General features: G+C 37.0%; 1 protein-coding gene across 2 annotated transcripts in view; it reads right to left on the bottom strand.

The window, feature by feature from the left end:
* Positions 1–19,200, bottom strand: part of WDR44 (WD repeat domain 44) — a 102,877-nt gene extending 83,677 nt beyond the window's left edge. Inside the window, exon 1 of one of the 2 annotated variants that reach the window (XM_058291653.2) lies at positions 18,503–19,200. In XM_058291653.2, the coding sequence (XP_058147636.1) occupies positions 18,503–18,579 (77 nt within the window). In that variant the 5' untranslated portion in view covers positions 18,580–19,200. The remainder of the gene's footprint in view (positions 1–18,502) is intronic. The other variant, XM_071212941.1, reaches the window with a different exon arrangement.
* Positions 19,201–23,332: the final 4,132 nt, after the last annotated feature.

Below are 23,332 nucleotides of genomic sequence, written 5' to 3'. Positions count from 1 at the left end.
TGATTCAGATAGCCTTCAGATCCCTGAGGCAAATCTCATTGAATATTAAGGTATGACTAAATGAGTAAGTACCTAAGTCATTGGGATTTGGGTCTGATGACAATAGCTGCAACTTATCCAAAACTTGCCTACCCAGTTTCCATAGGAAGCAAAATATTGAGTCCTTTTTAAGTTCCAACATGATAGTACTGGATTTAATACAATTTCAGCAAAAGGTAGACATACACAAGGAAAGCAAGGTTTATGAACCTTCTTAGAATGGCTCTCCTTTGGAACTTGCTAAACTTGACTCTCTAATTTACTCTTGTCAAGAACAATAATCACTAATATTATAGAAACAAAAATCAATCCAACAGAAAATAAATAACAGTAGGCTATTTTCAAAAGACTTAGATGCAACTCAACAATTGTGAGTTTTTCTGTCACAGTTGCTAAGAATGAGGACCCTACCTATTGATGTTACCTACTGTTAAATTTCCAGCAACTATTTTCAAAATCCTAAAAACATTAAAAAAAAAAACTTAAAAAAATTCAGCCAGAAGGTAAGAAATTTTCTCTAGGGTTTGAAGGAACCTTAAAAAGTTTAGAACAACTATCTCAATTTACATGTGAGGAAAGTAAGGCCAAAAAGGTTAAATTAACTCATTCATTGAACATTTACCTACTGCTTACTGTGTACCAGGCATGGTACGAGGCATTGGGTATAAAGTATTGAAGAAAAGAAACATGGTTCCTGCCCTCATGGGGTTTATGCTAAGGTCAAAAGGCCTATTTAGGACTAGCACCCAAGTCTCTTTGCTGGTTTTAACAATGCATATAGCCCGCCAATCTACCTTAACAATTCAAATGTCCCTTCATGGTTTCACATGGGGAGGTAGCCAGTCAAGCAGAACTGTAGCCATTTTTTAAATCCTTGATTTATCTAGAAGTACCACAAATCCTCCAGGGAAATCTTGGGGCTCCAAGAGACTGAAAGGGGAACATGACATCAGTCTGGAAGTAGAAAGACTATAAATTTAGCTACTTAGTGAAAGAACATGAGCCAGAATCAGGAGACCTGAGTTTTAGACCTGAATCTGTCAGTAACAATCTATGTAGCCACAAGAAGAATTATCAAGGAAAACATGCAGGAAAGACTGAAGATATGGAAAGGGGCACATATCTAAGGAAAATTACAAAAAACTTGAAGAACAGAATAAAAAAGGGTGGCACTCAGAATGGCCAAGATTAAAAAAAAAAAAAGTGCCAGAGACAGACTTTCTCCTCCATTTATATTCAGATCAAGAACAACAAAAAGTACAGGTCTGCTGATTTGAGGGAAAATAGTATGGTATAACAGAAAAAGCTCCTTGATTATTTTTTATCCAATTAAGATTATTAATAGTCAAACCAGAAACCAGAAAGGGAAAAACAAACTGTACATCAGGAAATTGGATCCCAAACCATTCAAGGAGATAAAAGTAGCTAACTATTCTAAATGAGTTCAATCCTGTCCCAGACCATCTACATCCCAAGGTACTCTGAGATTCTAAATAAGCGATAGCTCAATCTCTATTTAAAACTTTTGAAGAATAAGGAAGAATGGAAGAGGATGCTGTAAAGAAAACGCTCTAATATTCAACAATAGAAAGCAGATAGATACCACAAACTATAGACAAATTCGCTTGGTGTCAATTCCAAGAAAAATTCTTAAACACATTGTTAAATGGTTTATGAGCCCCAGGCAAGGGGAAAAGATACTCATTAAGAGTCAGTGAGTATTCACAGAAGGCAAATCCTGCAAGATTAGCTTAATTTCAGTTTTGACAGGGTTACTGACCTAGAATATAAAGAGAATACCGTACACAAAATTATTGGGATTTCAGCACAAAATTTTACAATTCCCTCATGAAATCCTTTCAGATTTTATTGATGGATCAATATAAAACCAGAATGAAATTTCGAATTATTCCTCCAGTGCCCTATTCTACTTGATGTTTTTATAATGTTTTGGATGAGGACACTGATCGCATAGCTACCAAATTTGCAGATGACACAAAGTTGGGAAGGATAGGGAATATACTGGCTGACGGGATCCAAAAATATTTCTACAGGCTAGAATAACAGACCAAATCTTACAAAATGACTAGTAGTAGGGATAAATGTAAATTACATGATTCAGGAGATATAGCTTAACAGTAAATCGTGTGAAAACATTTAGATATTTTTGTTGATTGCTCAGAGTAAAGCCAAAAGAGTTAATGTGGTCTTAGGGTGCATTAACAGAACTTCTACATCCAGAGCAAGAGAAATGGTAAATTCTACTCTCCTTCTCACTAGTAAGAGCACATTTAAGACTATTTTGTACTCTTTGAAACACCACATTTGAAAAGGAGTGCTGATGAAACAAAACATACACAAAAGAGGGAAACCAATTTGGTGCCTGTTCTAGAAACTAAGTGGAATGGTATAAAGAACTAAGGATAGCTGAACTGGACAGGATAAGGAAGAAAACTAGCTGTGTTAAAATATTTGAGGCATCATACAGCAGAACTACAACTAAGAAGAGCAATTACAAGGAAGTAGACTTTTACTCAACCTAATGAACTTAATAACAACTGAAGTTTAGAAACAGGAAAGAGCTGCTTTCCTGATACAGGGTTCAAACAGAAAATGAATGACACCTTAACAGTGATACTGTAGAAGGCTAGAATAGATGGCCTCTATGATCTTTTGTTTTTAAGCATTTATATTTCTAATGTCATAACCTCTCCAAACCTCAGTTTCCACACCTGTAAAATGAGAGAGTTGGATTAATTGAGCCCTTATGTCCTTTTACTCAGGCAACAAACACTTAGTGGTTGCCTACCTACCATGTTTCAGGAATTGTCAGGCATTGAAGAAAAAAGGACAAGACAGACACAGTCCTTGCCCAGAGAGGTCACAAACCCGTGGATAAGGCAAATACACAAACAGATAATTTCAAAACAATATGGTAAATACAAAACACACAAGCTCATGATATCCTGGAAGCACAGGGGGGAAGACGGATATATTTGCAAAGGCTATTTCTACAACACAAAGTTATACAAGGCTTCAGAGAACTATAAGCAATTAAAAACACTAAGTAAATGTATAAAAGCACTTGTACTTGGGTTTCCTTTAAACTGGCACTTGCTAAAGATGAATTATTCTGCTTACTGATGGTTGTTCAGTCTGTCCAAATGATAGTTCTTACATGGGAGGAGCTAGGCATCTAGTCTTTTTTTTTTTTAATTACTCAAGGAGATAGGAGCCCTTTGTGATTTTTGTTTTGTCCTAGGAATCCTAAAATTTATTCTTAAAATATTTGATTTAATCAAAACTATAGGTTTGCTCTGCTTTTTCTTTCCCTACATTTGGCATTATAGTACATCTGAACCACTACTAATCTTCCCAAGTAAAGATAAAAACTGAAGCTCTGTACGGCAGAGATCAAATAATAAAAATAAAATTTTCGTAAGTGGAGGGATTTAATTATGTTAGCTATATTCCAATAGACAAATAATCCCTCTAGAATCTATTAGTTACCTGAACTGATCTTTGTGAAACTGGTGAATGCCTCTTGACCTTACCTTAAGATTTTGGATTTATTTTGCAAAGGATATACAGTGAAACTTTGCATATAGGCTAATTTTATTACTGAAGTCTATTTTTTAATTTAACTTTAAAATTGTAACTTATTATAAACTTAACATACACAAAATATATGTAGCATATATATGCCATTATGAAGCATAACCAATAAAATCAACTCCTGTGATTTACCATATTAACTGAGAATTACAAAAGTATCAACACCAGTACAAGCCACTATATGCTCTATTCCACCTGCCTGCCTTTCCCTCATAGGTAACTGCTATCCCAGATACTTATTATTTCCTTACTTTTTCATTTTTAAAAGCAGTTTTATTATAGATGCATTTATCTCTAAATAACATATTAAGTTTTGCTGTTTTTGAGCTTTCATTTTTTTTAACTAATGCACTTCCAAAGAACAACAATTACACTCAAAAACCTTAGTGTTAATGTCAGAGTGAAGGCTACCTTTACTCTACTTATATTTAGAGTATCTGTGCCCATATGTATTAGTACTCTTCTGCTTCTCCCCCACCTAGGGTTGCCAGATTTAGCAACTAAAAATATAGGGTGTCCAGTTAAGTTCCGATTTCAGATAAATAACACATACATTTTTAATGTAAGTATGTTTATCTGCAATCAGAATTTAACTGGGTGCCCTGTATTTAATCGAGCAACTCTATCTCCACCCCCAAGTTAATTAAGTGTATAATTAATCCTATGATCTCTTGCTGTGTGATAAAAGGACAAAGCAGGGGGAATTACATGGCCAGTATACTATAAATACTCATCTACATATTCAATATTTCCCTGATTGGGAAAAAAAATGCATGTGTGTATAGTCAGTGGAAGAGTTTTCCAGACAGTGTATTCAGGGTATGCCTAAACACAATTATTATAAGTATTATATTTTGTACATTTATCAAAAACCCTCAGCAAAGAGTACAAAGGTGCATTTAATAGCTTCATTATTTTTGGCTTACATTGCCCCCCACAAAAAAATCAGGATGGCTACTGACACAAATTGACAAATCTCTAGATATATAAATTAATAAGCAATATTTATAAAATATATTTATATGAAACTGTCCTCAGTCAAGCATTCAAAACGAGGCTCCAATATAGGTCACATGAAGATGAACAGACAACTTTCTGGCTAAAAAGCAATTAAACATGTTGTTATATAAAAAGGTATTCAGTAACTATATATGAAAAGTCATTTTAGGATACTCTTCTCACTTTGTAAAAAGGACATTAGAAATATTTCAGATATGTTATTTCCGCATCAAAAAAGTTGGAGTCTTTTGCAATATGAAGTAGAATCTGCTTCCTGACAACACATAACCTCAACATCCTCCCACAACCTACCACACTAATAGCTTCAAGATTTGAATGACGATCGATAGAAATGTGTATTAAGAACCCATATAGATTAGATTCCCTATATAGAAGCTACTTGCATTGACTTGCCTGACTTACTGCAAAACCCACATTTTAAAATCAGACATTTATTTATACAGCTGACTACAGTAGGAGTCTAACTTGGTTTCCCAGAGCTTTGGTGAATGGTTTCTATCTAGATCATCTTTTCCAAATTTAAACTCAAATCTTCACTGCTCATATGCTATGGCTTTAGGGTAACCAGGAATTTAAAGCATGGTGCAAGTGCTCAAGTCTACTTAAAAAAAAGAACATTGAATTTCTGTGGTTTCAAAGAGCTAGCTCTCATTGGCTGTTCTACCTCTAGTTTCTCAATCATTCACTATAACAGATCCTTCTGCCTTTTGGGCTTGGTGTTTCTCTATCCTTACCTGAGGGTTATTTGAAAGAAAAGAAATACAATCATCTGTAAGCCTTCTGAGACTAGGAAAGAATCTGTGTACAGACTAAATCTGTATTTGTCACCTGATTCATATTCAACTAAACAACTAGAAACTCAAAGAACCAACTCTTAAAGTACAAAGATAAAATATAAGTGTTATTTCATACTTAACATCACCTTTCCAGACTTCTCATTATACTGGGCAAAAAGAATATAATAAAACAATTGGGCAACACGTGGAAAACAGACTGACAAGGTCTTCTTTTTCCGTAAGAGGACTCACTTTTTTTTTTTTAGGCTCTGTATGGCTGGCTCCTCTGAAGTCTCTTGTCAGGTTTCAAAATTCCTGACAGACTCCTAAAGAAGAAGAAGAAGAAAAAAAGCAACATGGAAGGAGAAAATATAGAGTGAGTCAGCTGGAATAAAGCTGTTTGCTTGGGAAACATTTTTCCTTATAGGTAGGTGACAATAAAGGATTTAACAGGGAATTACCCTATATCTTGACTTTGTTTTTTTTATCTCATTTCTGCTTTTGCCATAAGGAAAATATAAAAGGAACTGAATCAAGCAGAGCAAAGAAAAGCTTGCCTTTAAAAAGAAGTTGCTGGGATTCTAAGTCCTTGAGGTGAACAGGATATGAACATAGATAAGACCTCAGCCAGTCATTAAAGTAAGGAGGTAATTAAAGAGTTTTGATTTCTAAAGCCAAGCAAGCTGAAAGAATCCAATCTGATGGCAGACTAAGTCCAACATTCAAGTGCTAAGTCTAAACTTGGAAGCAGAAAGTTTCTGGGGCTCAGAAAACACTAACATGATAATTTTCCCCACCTAGGCCAGTATAAGGGGAAAAAACAACAAAGAAATAAAATACCCAAAACTGTCAAGGTTGAAAAAAAATATTGTAAGCAGTTCAGATTTAGAGAACAAAACACTTTTAAAAATCTTGCTCTAACTGCATAGTTTTAAAAAAATTGGTCTGCAGTTATTGTTCACTGGAGTAATATATTCACTGATTTTATTAATTAATTACATTCCTCTGGAAAGTTTTACTAGATTATATGCTAAATGGGACACATGGGACACCACTCTATGCCCACACAGATGGCTAGCAGGTCAAGAACCACCTTCAGCCTAATAACACTACCCCAATTAAAGAAAGGGTATCTAACAGAAAATCATCTGTCGGCCTTTCAAACCCAAATCATTTGTTTCAGCACCAGGCCCATTCATAGGTCTGCTTTAAGATGGGCTACTACCAAAGGCAACAATCCCAACTAAACCAGAAAAGTCTAGGAACACCAGGAAAAGAAAATTCATACTAGGCAATCATAACCTAGTCTTATTTTCCTAGTACATCCTAAAATGTCATGTTTTGACTGGACAGTAGAAAACAGGAATCACTTAAATTCCCTAGATGCATGGCAATACTAATTAATTAACAAGACTAATGAAAATTTGAGGATACAATTATGACAATTATCTAATAGGGAATTAGCTGAATCCTCAAGATATGGATTGTTACTTTTATTATCCTCTGAAAGACCATTTTAAGTTTTAAGTTCTATGAGAGCCTAGAGAATATACCTAAAAATTACCTAATAACTATTTTATCAATGAAATTAATAGAAATAGATGGTGAAAAAAATTGGCATAATAGCTCTAAATTTTTTTGAAAGTAGGTTTTTGTAGCAGCATTTTAAAACGATCTTTAATAAAATCAAAGGAGACTTTGTCATGAAATATAAATCTTTCACATATAAGGTAAACAAACCTAAAAGTGGACCTTAAGCAACTGTCTAAAATGACAAATGAGTTTTCAAAATTGGTTTATGTAGTCAAAGTAGTTTTATGCCATATTCTTGAAAGAACAGCTTGATAATCTATTTATTGACAAATTAACAGAAACACAAATTATTTCCCTGGACCTACTCAAGAAATCCAAATTAAAAACATTCTACTCTGCATCATTCAATAAATAACTACACTGAAACAATAACTCCAGGGTAGGACAGCTATCACAATATCCCAATTTGTCAAAGTGGGGTTAAAATAAAAGTAATTTCTATTAATCATTTAAAATAATTTCTAGTAAAATTGAGATAGAAACATAATAAACTCTATGCTTGCCTGGAGAAGTTTAACACAATCATGCTAATTCACTTTGTAACTTATTTTTGAAAAAATAAACAGTAAAGTTGTTGGGCTACAAGCCCATTACAGGAGCTTAATCAAGTTAATGTGCTAATATGATTTTGTAAAATATCCAAGACATCTAATGGTATACTAATCCTAAAAAGTTAAATGCCATTAACTTCTAAGGTCACCATAAATAAAATCAGAGCCCTACAGGACCTGTCACAACTGACGCCTTTTCTTGAACTGAAATAGATAAATTCTATTATCAATGAACTGATTATTCAGACTGTGAGATTCCTTGCTTTTCTTCTTCTGAGTTTACTGTTCATCACCAAAGATGGGCAGAAGAATAAAATTCATACCAAATCATTTATATTATTTCATTTTCAAACTTTTTACTGTTATTATCTCTGATAAAAGGTTTGGTGAGAAAGGAAGTTTTAAGCTAATGACCGAACTGAGGTTTTAATGTAACTGGTAGCTTTTAATTATTCATGGTTTCTCTCATTACCATGAAGAGAAAACAGAACATATTTCAGTGAGAGTTAATATTAAGCACTTTATTTTATAAATTTTATTTCTATGTTTTATGTATTTGAATTTCTACTTTTTCTGGAATATATATCAAGGACTTGATAAATAGTCTAGAAAAATCTTGTTACCTACCAAGACACAAAATACTCTGTAGGCCATGTTTATCGCCTTTATTATTTATTATAAAAAGATTATTCAACCTCTTTTACATCTTAAATAATCATTACTGAAAATGTAATTTTTCTAATTACCTAGCTATTAGGAATGTATTTTTCCCATTAATTTGATAGCCCAAAGATGTTTGATCAGGTGGAAAATGTTAGTAACTACCACATGCACTCACTGTGATTGCTAGAAAACACATTTGAAGGGGAAGAAAAAAAAAGAAACATTGTGTTTCCAGCTAGTGGCATGACGCCAAAAAAATGAATCAGAGTTACACTAAAAAAAAAACACCCCACAGTACTGTAGCCTAACTAAACAACTGACAACGATCAACAAAACAATTACAGAGAAAAGATCTGGAATGGAGACTTTTTGATGAGGCACAGAAACCCAAATCAGCAGTGGCTCACATCCTGAGGGGTTTTCCCTTAGGAAAAAAGAACATGCCCTTTTAAAGGCAGTTAGCAGTGTCTAGAATTCCAGTTCTTTCAGTAGCAAGGTCATTTTCTGACCAGGCTACCATACCATAATGAATTACACCAAAGCTTAAAAAAAGCATTAAAAACAAAAGCAAAAAACAAGAAAACACTGCTTCTTGTTGTTATTTTAAAAGAGTAAATTATACAGATCCAAATGGTAGGAGTTAGCCTCCTCATTCTAATAACTCACATTTAAAATAAAACATCACAAAATATTTATAATTTGGAAAAGAAAAATAGGAAGCAGCCTAATGTTTTATATCTCCATTCAAGATCAATTCATCAAAAGTTAGTGAATTTAAAAGTCTTACTTCCACCTCTTCTAGATTGCCTGACAAGTCCTTTACCATCCTGAGCTTCCAGATTTGCAAATTTAGGATAATAACTGAACTACCTATCTCACAAAAATTTCCCTACCTCGCAGAACTGCAGGAATATCAGAAAAAATAAATACACTTTGAAAATATATGCTCAGCATTAGTTGACAATAAGGCATTATCATTCTTGCATGTAACAACATGTAGGAATATAATATTTCTTTTTTACTGTGATTACATTTATCCTTGGGGGAAAATTGGTAATGAGGAATTGATATGTAACTGGCAACTCCTCCCAAGGCTTCACTGTTAACATTTTATATTTAGTGAGTACAGGATGTCCCCAAGTTACAAAGGTCCCATAAATCCAAACTATTGTCCTTGCCTTAGTCCTCTCCCTTTCTTCCCTCCTCACTCTTATAAGAACTGGGGTGGGGTGGGGAGTGGGGGGAGGTGCAGTGATGGAAATCTGAGAGAACCTGGAAGTTCAAAAGTAGAAGACAGGTGAAGAGAAGTGACCATCACAGAGCATGCCTACTTTCCCACTCCCATCTACACCTCAAACTTTTGTCATTGCTACACCTAAACTGTGGACATCCCTCTATGCTGGGAAATAAAGCAAAGGTTAAAAATCAACAGCCTAAACTTACAACCCGGGACACTGGAATAGTAAAAGTCATTTAAAGGAAAAGGTCTAATGTCAGTCATTAAACTTAACCCCCAAAGCCAATCCAATAAAGATGAAATGTCAATTGTAAAACACTTTACAAACCTACTTGCTTTCACTCACAGTAAAAGTTTTATCAGGTTACCTATTCATTCTGTTCACCTACTTGCCATTAGTCCAATGAACCACACTTACCAATTCCATTTACCAATGGATTCTCTATATCCAATTTAACAGATCTTTTCCTTACTCCTTCTATTTCATCCATCATTGACCTTTCTCAGTTGTGAGGGTAAATAAGCCCCTTAGGCAGGGATCTCCATACTTAAGACTTTGGGTAGGGTAGGAAGGAGAAAGCTGAGGGTCAAAGGGGAGAACTGAGGTTGAGGAAAAGGTTCAAAACACCTGAAAATTCAGTCTGACATTGCTAGATAAACATTATTTTAAAATAGAGATTAAAAAAGCCCTCAAATTGTTAATAGTTCTGCTAATAACCAGAAGATAATTCTCCCAGTCTCCCAATTTAAATACTTTCAGAGGTAAATTAAAAACAAATTTTCTTTCTCAAATTTTTAATGTTACACTAAAAAATATGAGGTCCCCATATACCCCCTATCCCCCTCACCCCACTCCTCCCATAACAACAACCTCCTCCATCATCATGGAACATTCACTGCACTTGGTGAATACATCTCTGAGGACTGCTGCACCACATGCTCAATAGCCCACATTATAGTTTACACTCTCCTCCAGTCCACCCAGTGGGCCATGGGAGGACATACAATGTCCAGTAACTGTCCCTGCAGTACCACCCAGGACAACTCCAAGTCCTGAAAATGCCTCCACATCACATCTCTTCTTCCCATTTCCTACCCTCAGCAGCTACCATGGCCACTTTCTCCACATCAGTGCTACATTTACTTCCATTACTAATCACAACAGTTCATGTATAGAATATCAGTAAGTCCACTCTAATCCATACTCTATTCCTCCATTCTGTGGGCCCTGGGATGGTTATGTCCACTCTACCTCTATATCGAGAGGGTGCTTTTATTCCACTTGGATTTTAGATGCAATTCTCCTGCTTGCAGTTGTAGGCACTCTTGGCTCCCTGGTGTGGTAAGATACATATATCACACAAAATGTTACATTAAAAATATAAGAGGTTCCCATATACCCCCGCTTCCAACACCCCCCCCCCCCGTTCCTCATACATTGACACCTTCTTTTTTTAGTGTGGTACATTCATTGCATTTGATGAGTACATTTGGGAGCACTGCTACACACATGGATTACAGTTTACATGGTAGTTTACACTCTCTCCCGGTCCATTCAGTGGGTTATGGCAGAATATATAACGTCCTGCATCTGTCCCTGCAATATCATTCAGGACAACTCCAAGTCCCGAAAATGCCCCCATAATCACACCTCTTTTTTCTTCTTCTTGCCTTAAGCTGCTCCCATGGCCACTGTCTCCACATCAATGATACAATTTCCTTCCATTGCTAGAGTCACCATAATTCTATAGTAGAATACCAGTAAGTCCACTCACGTGCGGCTATTCTTACTACTTGCAATGCTCGAAAGGACACTCCCACCACCTTCTCTTGTGCCTACTTAGTAACCAGGATGCCTGCATCTGAGAAAGTGAGTTTGAATACATTACGTTCTATTTATTGGCTCTCTAGAAACCTTGATCTGTGGTTCCTAAGAATGCCCACAGTCAATGAGTTTTGCACTGGAATAGTCTAATAAAATCAGGAGTGGTTATGAAGGTTCTATACAGGTATAGCTTGCTCTATACAGGCTGCCTACTGGAAAATAATTGTTAATGTTTCCACCAGACTTTGTAAAATAATCGTATGCTTCACACTTGGCCTTTAAAAAAAATTATCCCACCCTACCCTCCCTTATAAAAAATATTAAGGATCAGAACCCCCTGGATAAAGTAAAATTCTATTTCTAAGTCTGTGCAATTTTTAAAAAGTTCTCATTGGGACATTATCAGAATTTAGCCACAGTTTGAATAGGACAAAATAGCCTTACAATGAAACCATTCAAATCATGGTTTAAATAAAAATTCAAGTCAGGAAGACTTAATTTAGCCATTTCACTACAAAAAGGCACAAATTTACAAGCTTACTACAATAACCTGATTCAGAAAGATAGAATTTTTTTTGCAAAGTACACAGACTCTTACAAGTGGAATTCTACTTTGGTTTTGAAAAACTAAATGACTTATTTTTATGTATGGAAATGGATACCAATATTGGTTAAATCATTAACAAATTAACCACATCCAATTCAGTTAACCCAAGAGATTAATCATGTATTTTTAGAAGTTATTAATATACCATGCAATTTTAACAAGCATGAGCACCAAAACCAAGCATTAACAAAAGCAGGTTCTAAATTAGAAATAATAAAAATATTCTAAATATTCTTCAGTATCCTTATTTTTAGTGAAACAAGCAAATATTTATAATTTACAACTATTTTAGTTATACGTATTCTGAGGTGAATAGATAAATGTATTTGTCAAGTAAATATGAAAAACTTATAATAAAGATTTAATTTGGTAGTCACTGAGTAATCAAGGTGCTGTCATTATGTCACTTCAGCTAGTTTGTGATGATACTGAGTCTAAAACCACATCTGCAAATAAATTTCTTAAACGGTCACGCTTGAGCTTGAAATGCATTCTAGTTTATGTTACAAAGGGATGGCATCTGATGCTGTGATGCAAATGCATTCAGTTTTTAAGACACTAACATTGGAACTGAGAAAATTAGTATGAGGAAATTGCCGCTTAAAGTGTGTTCTTGTTAAATTCCATATTTTTAAAATGTTTGGAGACAGGGAGAGTTTGTGGACTTAAAAGCAACTGACCCTGATGGAATGCCAAATTGTAAACTGCCAGACAGCTGCAGCTGGTAGTAAGATGCTAAGACCTGAAGAGCTTTAGCAGAACCTGATTATATGGTAATTCTAGTATCTGAGAAGGCAAAAAGAGCTAGAAAAATAACTGATAGGCTGGTTGCTATAGTAACCAAGATAAATTTATACAGTCTGGGGAAAAACATGGGGGTTGCCATTAGGTACGAGGCCCACATTATGTCTTATGTGCTTTTTCCTCAATTTTGAATCATGACACAAGGACTGCTCCGTTTGAAACAAGAGAATAGATAGGGTTCCATTCTGAAGAATAAGGAAAGCACCTACTTAAAGGTTTAGCTGGTAAGCAGAAGACAGTTTCAAATTGTGAAATTTTGTAGAAATTAGCTTAGCTCTGGGCAGAAAACAGAAATGTAGGTTAATTACCATTCAAGTTAAATATCAGTAGGGCATTATAAAATGCCTACAATTTTAATACTTTAAATTTTGTTTATGGTATTTCTTAAGGTTATTAGGCTCTCACAGAAGGAATTATTATACTTTATACACTACATGGCATGATTTGTCTTATCTCAGTTAACCATGTCCATGGAAGTGGCCTGAAAGAACAGGTAGATAATCCATTTATTGACAAAGTAACAGAAAAATAAATCATTTCCTTGAACCTTCTCAAGAATTCCAAACTAAAAACATTCTATTCTGCATGTTTACAACCATTCAATAAATACCTACATGGAAACAATAACTCCAGGGTAAGACAGCTATCACAATACCCCAATTTGTCAAAGTGGGTTAGATTTGGTGTCTGTACCTGTTGCCAGGGACTACACTCACCTCCTCCACTTACATCAGCACCATTCTCATAATTCTCACTACACTCACCTCCTCCTCTTCCCTGCCTCTGCCTCCACCACCACAGCCGCCGCCACCCCAAAAAGTAACTACCAGAATTGTAAGTTGAGTATAAGGAGGAAACAAGAGTTTCTTCAAGGAACTTGCCTGGCAAATTCACCCACTTTGTCAAAGCTGTAACAATTTACTGAAGAAAGCACATGGATTACTGTGTAATGTAAAGGTTATGCAATTAAGTCTCAAATATCAGCAATTAGAAATGATTTCCAATTCTATAGGATCACCACTGAACTTCAGCATTCTAAAACTATCTAGGTTTTAAGAGTTTTAAAAAATCAAGTATTTTCTACTCTATTTTATTAAGTAGATTATTACAAAAGCAGGAGTTTGTACATGTTCATATTGAGCCAACAAACTCCCATAACGCTGTGGATTGTACTATCTTCAAAAGTCACCAATTGACAGTTGTAAGCTAATAAATTCAGAACTTGAATTTACTGATTAATAGGTAAAAGTTTTTTTCCCCCACAGTTCAATACAATGTTACATTGGTGTAATAAAATGGCATTTATAAATATTTATCTATTAATCCACAAAGCTCATAGCAATCAAATATAATCTATGATTAAATGCCATCCCATGAGCAAGCAGCTATTTTTAAGGAACATTCCCAAAAGTAACCCATATTATGCAAATATTTTAAAAAATTAAAACAATTTTGAATTCTGAGAGAAATGTTTCTGATGCCTAAGTAAAGTGAGAAGCTGAGTTTTCAATAAAGGTAGCTATGAAACTTTTTGTTTTTTAAAGCAAATAATTTTTTCAGGACAGTTTGATCTCAGTTCCCATGATTTTAAAAAATTAAGATAGATTCTTTCACCATCATCCCAATCTAAACATGATGATTGCAGTTGACACTGACTAGAGTCCTAAAAATAAAATAATCACTTTTTTAAGATCAGCTCTTCTGCCACCTTTTGTACCCTAACTTGGGGGGAAATTAGTAAGCAAAAGTTATGGTTCCAGAACAAAGAGAGACCGTGTCCTCTGATGGCAAGGTATGAAGAAAACAGAATCACATTAGGTAGGAGTAGACCATTGTAGAGCCTGGCTGACAGGGTAAGTATCAGAAACCTATAGGAGGGATACCCAGCAATACTTCCCACTCACCCACAGACATGGCAGCATAGTATAAATGAGGAATCAGGAGACTTGGGCTCTAGTTCTGAGTCTGCCACTAATCAGCAATGTGTCAATTCCCCTCTCTGAATCTAGGTTTCTCTTTCAGTTAAATGGGAGGACTGGGCTAAATGATCTCTGGTCTCTGCCTACTCTCAAAATTTTATGATTCTTTTTCCAAGGCCTCAAAATTTTTTGACTGTCACTAACAGTGCCAGTTTTTTTGTATGTGTATGTTTAATCCACACTAATTAACAGGGGTATTCATTTCATATATTATTTACCCAATAGATAATTTCAAATACAATGAGTCCTGAAACACATTCCAAAAACCATCAAGTTTGTTAAGCCAAAATGTAAAAAAAAAAAAAAAAAAAAAATATATATATATATGGAAAGATTTCCAAAGAACTTAAAGCTTATCAATAAAAGCACACTTAAACCTCAATACAGCAGACTATGAAAATTGAAGGGTTCTCAGAGTGTAATCCCCTCCGTTTAAAGATGAGGAAATGAAATGACTCACAGCCAAGGGCTCTCTTCTATTGTACTACAGTTCTTCCTCCTCTTTATCCTGCTCTCAAGAAAACAGCACCCTAGCAGAAAGAATACTCGACTGTGACTGATATGGGTTCTAATCCTAACTCTGTCATTAATTTGTAGTGACACCTTGGCCAAGTCACTTCTACTCTCAGGACTTCAATCTTCACCTCATTGTATATGAAGGCGTTTAATGAGATTATCTCCTATTTCTCTTCTGTTATATGCTATGATCTTATAAAATTCTTATCTAATAAAACAAAGACACACAATTCCTGGAAGAAAAAGTGGGGATTTCCAGTGAAGAGAACCAAAGAGTTTGGGCTGCTCATTTTAAATAAATATATCAGTTCCATTCAGCAAGTTAGTCCCAAAACATTTTATACCTCCTCTCTTTGGGAGGAACCCCCCTATCCTACCACGCCCAGTGTGGGGCAGCTATGATATACTAGAAAAAAAATACTGAACTAGGAGTTTGAAGAGCTCGTTTCTAATTCCAGTTCTGCCACTTAACAAGCTGTCTCTGTGGACAGTTCACTTAACCTCTCTAAACCTAGTTCCTCATATGTAAAAACGGAGATAAGAATAAGGAAACTTGATCTCATAGATCAAACAAAATAAAGCGCTATAAATGTGTATATTGTAGAACTGGGCTAGTGGAGATGATCTGCCACTTAGGCACTATTAATGAAAAGTTTTCTACAAAAAAACTAGGCTGATTTTTAACTTACTAAATTTGCTTTCAAAGAGTAAAATAACAAAGCTAAAGGAGAGAGAATGCAAGGAATAAATCAATGTTAGGAAATGGATTGTATATTTGTGTATTTGGATTCTGCTGATTAACAAAACATATGAAATAATTCTCAACTGTCCACACACTCTACTATAATGTGGTATAAAGGTCTTTGTATTCCCCAACTTGCAATAGCAAGGAACCTTTCTCAACATGACCACATTCTCTTTATTAACCCTCTTAGAGTTTATATGGTGTGAAACTCCAGTTCATATCAAGGAATAAAAGTATTTCTGATGATCAAATAACTAGCGACACCATCTGTTTTCACAAATCAAGATTCCGTACTGCATTTCTAGGTCTTTAGTTGCCCAGCCAAGTCTCCTCACAGTACCTTACCCAAATGACAAAACCTGTCACAAAGGATAGAGGAAAAGGTTCAAAGACACCAACCTTTTTTTTTCTTCTTCCCAGCACAGCTAGTTCTTTTGAGATGCAATACTCTAGATGAGTCTTAATCTTTTCCAAATTTCCTCACTAATACAACACAGCAGCCAAACTGATAATGTAGATTTCTCCATAGAGCTCAACATGCTCAGTATTTGGGAAGGCTAGAATTAAAATTAGAAAGCAGGGTCGCAAGAGACTAGTTTTACTTTTTTTTTAAGGAGGTACCAGATTTAACCCAGGACCTTGTACATGGGACTAGGTACTCAACCACTTGAGCTACATCTGTTCCCCATTGTTTTACTTTTCACCTAGTATCAAAGGATCAAAGTGCTTTATTATCACGTGGGGAAAGAAGTGACTCTTTCATTTCTATCAAAATGACTCATCTGGTTTAGATAAGTTAAATAGCTCCAAGGTCTGGATACTTCCTGTCAAAGTAATCACTGTGTGAAGGTAACTAATATGCTAATTCCAAGGACAGAAGAGGGGAATGAACATCTGAGTGCTTTCTCGGTGCTAGGTACTGGACTAGGCAGATTACCCAGGTCCTGTTATAACTGACGGTCCTTCAAAATTAATCTTACTGTATTCAACAAAAAACAACAAAACTATAAACTGATTACACTGTGTAAATTATATTATTTCCCCTTTCCACTCCCACCCCAACATACGCACACAAAAGGTTGGAAGAGTGTTGGTAAAATTAAATAGAAAGCTTAGTTAATGAAAACAACAATACTAAAGAAGTAGGCCTCTCATTTAACCTGAATTGACAGTTCATTACTTTGAGAAGAAAAACCACAAAAATAAAATTCAATTTCAAGGGAGCAACACTGAAATTGAAATGTATTTTCTATCCTCTACCCTCTGGCTATAAACTTGCCTCAGACATTGAACTTGAAGGAGGTTTAGTGTCATCTTAAGACTGGCCATTACCACTCCATAATCCCACAATATTGATAAGAAGTTTGGTGGAAACGTATACATCTGCAATCTACCAATGTACTTTTTGTTTAAATTTTGCTGCTGTAACTTTTTTGGGTATATATTATGTATAACATACATTGGGTTTTAGAACTGACTTCTAGAATCTATGGATATCTTTATTTTCATCCAACAGGGTATTTCTTTCAGGGTTAAGCATAAGAATCCAAGGCAGCTGAACGCCTGGAACATTAGGGCCTTACACTAATATGCAAATCTGACCAATTCTAAAGTTCTTACAGAATGAAAATATATTTCATTGCGTCTAGTTACACATAATTACCTAATAAGAGTTCAGCAAAATCGCTTTAAACATATCCAATTTTGAAAAGTGAAGGAGTGGGTAAGTAGAAGTCCTGGGTCAAGCAAATCCTTCCAGCTCCTGTATTTCCTACTCAGAAATCTCCCATATTAATCACCACTAAAACATCTTGCAGAATGTGATAAAGAGCATAAAGCTGTGGCTCTCCTTCCAACCACCAGACCACTCAGTGCTTGTCTGTATTCTTGATAGTTGGTTGTGTACATTTATTTATGTCCAGCTACCCTTTGAGACCGCATTCTCTCTAATGTAAGGACCTTGTCTTGGATTTCCTTTGCCTCATGGTAAGGTGCTCTTTTTAATCAAATACTGTTCACCTCGGGTACTTCAGTTAGAGGACTTTACTAAGTAAATACCCAACCTTTTCTTTCTGTGCAAGGAAAAGAGGACGGCAAATAGGGTAAAGTCACAGCAACCTCTGAAATGAATAGGTAAGTTAGCGGTAAAAGGAAGAAAAAAAAAGGAAGTGCAATTTCTCCTGTTATTGCCCCCCTTCATCTATGGTCCCCGAGGCCAAAACAGATGTCTGAAAGGTAAGCGCTGGACCCCACAAACACAAATCGCTGGCTCCTGGGCACGTAAGCTGTCCCACCTCGCAGAAAATAGGACAAGCTAAGAAAGGGGCTCTGAGAGCTCCCCGGGAACCATTCGCCAGAGAATGAGGGGGGTTGCCCAAGGCGCCCCGGGTCTGGGTTCAGAAGTGCCCAAGTGAGAATGAGAGGAGCGGCGGTGGCGGACACAGAGAGACCCGAGAGAGGTGTATGGGGAAGGCAGAAGAGAAGCCGGGGAACGGGGATGCCTGGCTTCTTGGGCCATAGCTCGTTACTTACCCTACCGGGTAGCCACCCCCTAAGTGTACATCTTCAGGGGCATCATAGAATTCCTCGGTGTCGCTTTCCGACGCCATTTATAGAACACACCCGCGGGTGAGGGGGCCGGCGCCGCCTGGAGGGTGACTGTCGTCTCCTCCTTGGCGTCCTCCACCCCAGCGAGACCGTGGGGGAAGTAGGGCCCGGGCGAGGATGAGGAGGGAGAAGATGATCTGGAGTGAGGAGTCGGTTAGGGGCAGCTGGCCGCCCTCAGCTGCCCGGCTGCGGAACTGACCAGCAGAAAGTCCGCCTAAGGCGACGGCGGCGGGTCCAGGGACTATTGCTGCCGCCGCTCCGGGCGATGAGTGTATAAGGAAAGCGAGAGAAGAGGTGGTGACTCTTCTCAGTGGGGGAGGGCGGTCGGCCGGCGACAGTAGCTCCAATTTCTCCTCGCACTAGCAATTACAGAAGCTGGGAGAGCTAGTTGCCCGCAAAATACCAACGCGCGCCTACCCTCGCGAGATTTCGAGTGTGTGTGTGTGTGTGTGTGTGTGTGTGTGTGTGTGTGTGTGTGTGTACGCGCGCGCGCGCGCGCGCGAGCGGGGGGAGGGGGCTGTAAGGCGTGGGCGAGGCAAAAAGGTGGCAGGGGCGGTCCCAAAGAGGCCGCACTCGGATTACTTCTGCCGGAGAAGCCTATCAAAACCGCGCCAGCGCGTTGTGGCCCTTCGGTAGGGCCAGAAGTAGCCAGGAAGGGAGGGGGTGCGCCTCCTGGAGGGAGGAGCCTAGAACCTGCGCAGAACAGCGTGGTGCCCAGTGCGCGTTCCCAACGTTGGAGGGATTCTGCAGTGTCTTATCCATTACTCTGCCGTGCCAAAGAGAGACGTTTTATGAGGGATGATTTCGAGTCTGTTCTTTTTCTTATAAAACAGAAAATGCTGTAGCGAAACGTTGGTGTGGGTTTTGGGGTTTGCATTTATGTTGTCTTAATTTATCCAATCCCGGAATATCCCACCCTGGGGCATAGGCAAGTCCACCACCTCTAATTCTATGGAAATAACCCGCCCTGTTTAGAGACTAGAGTTTCTAATTGACATCCCTACGTGTGACCCTGCGGGATAGAGGGTGGGGTCCATGTGAGAGCGTGCCTGTATCATGGAGTAAAGATGAATTTGTTGCTGAAGCTAAGCCAGTATAAAGCCTCCAGTTACTTTTTTTCTACAAATATCTGTCGCTGCCCACGCTTAATGTGAGAGTAATTCTTACCCACTGCCCATGATGTGCGTCAGTCAAATGATAAATATTGAGGAGATAACGGTTGCAAGGCTAAGAGCAAGTGACTTAATTCTGGTCTTCGACTGCGTGATGTCCGGTGATGGAAATAGAAAGTACTGTTCTAAAAGACCAAGATGTTCTTTCTTTAAACGGAGGGCCATTAACCTTTAAAGGGATAATAACATTAACTTTCTATACGATCGCGAAGCACATTTATTCCTCCTACTGACATCATTACAGTCAGGCTCTTTGAGCTGTTTGTGCATCCTCAACTATTACTCAAGATGCCTCCAGAAAAGACTGGATTAGGGCCAAAGGCATGGCCTCAGACAGGCTGGAAAAGGGATCCGGACTCCTTTGTAAAGCAACCAGGGCAAGATCTGACTTGGTCTGGCAGATTTGCATAAAAACCAAATGCCCTGTACATTATATTCTGTAATACCACAGGGGGTTTAGGGAAACCACTGCATAAACAAAAATGTTAATATTTTTGCAACTAAACATATTATTCATACTAAATTGGGTAAATAAATACCAGTAAATGCCTTATTCGGTTCAGGTTAGATGCTACTGCCAAATGAACTTAGGTTAGATAAAATTGGCTGTCAGATGAGTTACCAACAAAACAAAACAAAACAAAAACTTGTGGTTTCCAGAACGCTTTGGATTTTAGAATTGCAGACAAGGGATATGTAGGTCCTTGTGAGGGTATGACTCTTGCCACAACTTAAAAATGATTAGGTTTTATGTTTCAAACATGTCAGTTTCCTAGGTATAAAAATATATCTCAAAGTACTAACTTTGTATTTTTTTTTGCTCACTAGGAAAAATATTTTTTCCCCTCATGGATTACACAAAGATATAAATACATAAATACTGAATTTATTCTATTCCCAGGCATTTAATAGTGAATTTATGTTTTCTTTTAAAAATTAAGATAGTGTTCTGTGTATGATAGTGGTATTAACCCCACTGCATGTTAAACAAAGATATATTTTTAAAAATTTCATGTGTGGAAACTAGTCCTTCAGTGATTCACACATTCAATGAACATGCGCTATTTGGTGTCGCACACAATTTTAGGTGCTGAGGACAATTCAAAGATGAAAAAGACAACTTGGTTCTTACCTTCCAGGAGCTCACAGTCTAACAATGGAGACAAATATGGAGTCCTAGTTTGGTGCTTTTTTCAATATACCATGTCACTCCTCTTGGACCTTTCAAAATAAACATTATACTTAGAAAAAGTGAAAATACAATAGGTATGATAAGCTGATAACATTTTTGAGCTATAAAATTGCCTATTTAAATGCCTTTATCAATTGCATGAGAAATGAATAGCTGGAAATATCAAAACACGTATGTATACCTCCCATCATCATTTTTAAATCTGTCAAAAGATGTGTTTGTTTTGTCTGAAGCATCTGTTACTGAGTTTTAAAGTAGCAAGTGTTAGGTTTAGGCCAAGGCAGTGGTTTTCAAGCTTTTCTCCTTATTAGAAATAGAAGCTGTTTTAGTGTCCTAGCTGTGTTTAATCAAACTTAACTTCATACAAAAGTAGTCCACATAGCATATAAAATAAAAACTGCTCTAGTTGTAGCAGGAATAGTTCAGATCTCCACCTGCTTAGCCTTCCCTGTATTGCCAGAGGCTGCCCCAAGTCTCCATTAAAAAACAAACCTATTGATCCAAAGCAGAAGCCAGCAAATTATGGCCCCATGGGACAAATCCATCCTGTGGTATGTTTTTGTGAATAAAGTTTTATTGGAACACAACCACACCTGTTTATGTATTATATATGCTGATTTCGTGGCAGAGTTGAGTAGTTGGGACTGAGACTCTGTAGCCAGCAAGGCTAAAATATTTATTATCAGGCCCTTCACAGAAAAATCTTGCCTGACCCTTGGTCCATAGGATACTGTTTCCAGGGTACCCCAGAACTGCAAATACTCTTAAATTAAATGGTTATTTGGGTTAGTTTCACAACTGAATTTTATAAATCTGCAAAATCATATATATAGATAAAAGTGAGGATAAAATTCTTTCAGTCTCACATGGCTCATTCCCCATGACTGAAAAAACACAACTCTAAGGCTAAGGGGGGATAAGGAAGATTTTTTGTGTGTGCTTAGCTAGCCTTATCTGCACAGCCTAGACTCTATTTAAGTGTTCCAATGGCTGGAGGTCATAGCCACCAATTGGAAAACCCTGCCTCTGGGATGTCTGTTCTCTCCTCTTGGCAAGAATAATACAAACTGGCTGATTTTGTCCTGACCCCAGAAGAAATAATTTGGAACATCAGTGACAACAGTCTAATACATATAGCCTTTTGTTAGAAACAAGAGTTAAAGTGATAACTCAAGGGAATTTTTTTAGGTATAAGTTTAGGTGATTTGAGACACAATATTGACGTGAAAAGACTTATATTGCAATTTCTGTGGGGGAGTCTATGGATTTTGAAGTATCAAAATCCATGAAAAAATCATTCTGAGACTAGCCAAATTTGTCAGGCACAAGATAAAATTCTATAATCATCAACCCTCAATTATCTGTTTGAAATTTCAGTTCTGTTACAGATTATTATAATAAACATTCAAAAAACAATTTATATTTTGCTTTGGAATCTTTTTTTTATTTTTTATTTTTTATTTTTTATTTTTTTTATTAATTTTTTTATTTTTTATTGACTTTGTAATAATATTACATTAAAAATATATATGTGAGGTCCCATTCAACCCCACCCCCCCACCCCCCCTCTCCGCCCCCCCAACAACACTCGTTCCCATCATCATGACACATCCATTGGATTTGGTAAGTACATCTTTGGGCACCTCTGCACCTCATATACATTGGTTCACATCATGGCCCATACTCTCCTCTATTCCATCATGTAGGCCCTGTGAGGATTTACAATGTCCGGTGATTACCTCTGAAGCACCATCCAGGGCAGCTCCATGTCCCGAAGACGCCTCCACCTCTCATCTCTTCCTGCCTTTCCCCATACCCTTTGTCCATTATGTCCACTTTTCCCAATCCAATGCCACCTCTTCTATGTGGACACTGGATTGGTTGTGTCCATTGCACCTTTATGTCAAGAGGAGGCTCAGATTCCACCTGGATGCTGGATGCAATCCTCCCATTTTCAGTTGTAATCACTCTAGGCTCCATGGTGTGGTGGTTGTCCTTCTTCACCTCCATCTTAGCTGAGTGTGGTAAGTCCAATAAATCAGATTGTAGGTGCTGGAGTCTGTTGAGGCTCAGGATCTGGCTATCACATTGTCAGTCCAGAGATTCAAATCCCCTAAATATATCTTAAACCCCAACATTAACTGCACCTCCAGCACATTAGCATGAAAGTCTTATGGAGGGAGATGCTTTGGAATCTTTATATCTTTTTTCAGGGTCAACCAGTCCCCCTATATTATGATGGTTTGTTTATATTAATATTAAAATGAATTTTCAATCCCTGAGCATGAACTAAAAGTAGAGAAAAACAGTCTAGAAATGTGTTGAAAGACACAGAAAAGCCAGCCTGGGATTTAAATGTGGTACTATTGTATAATGGAATATTTTACAGCC

Source organism: Dasypus novemcinctus, chromosome X, assembly GCF_030445035.2.
Source record: "Dasypus novemcinctus isolate mDasNov1 chromosome X, mDasNov1.1.hap2, whole genome shotgun sequence".
NCBI lineage: Eukaryota > Metazoa > Chordata > Mammalia > Cingulata > Dasypodidae > Dasypus > Dasypus novemcinctus.
Note: the sequence above shows the minus strand (reverse complement) of the source record. Positions and strands in the feature narration are given on the sequence as shown.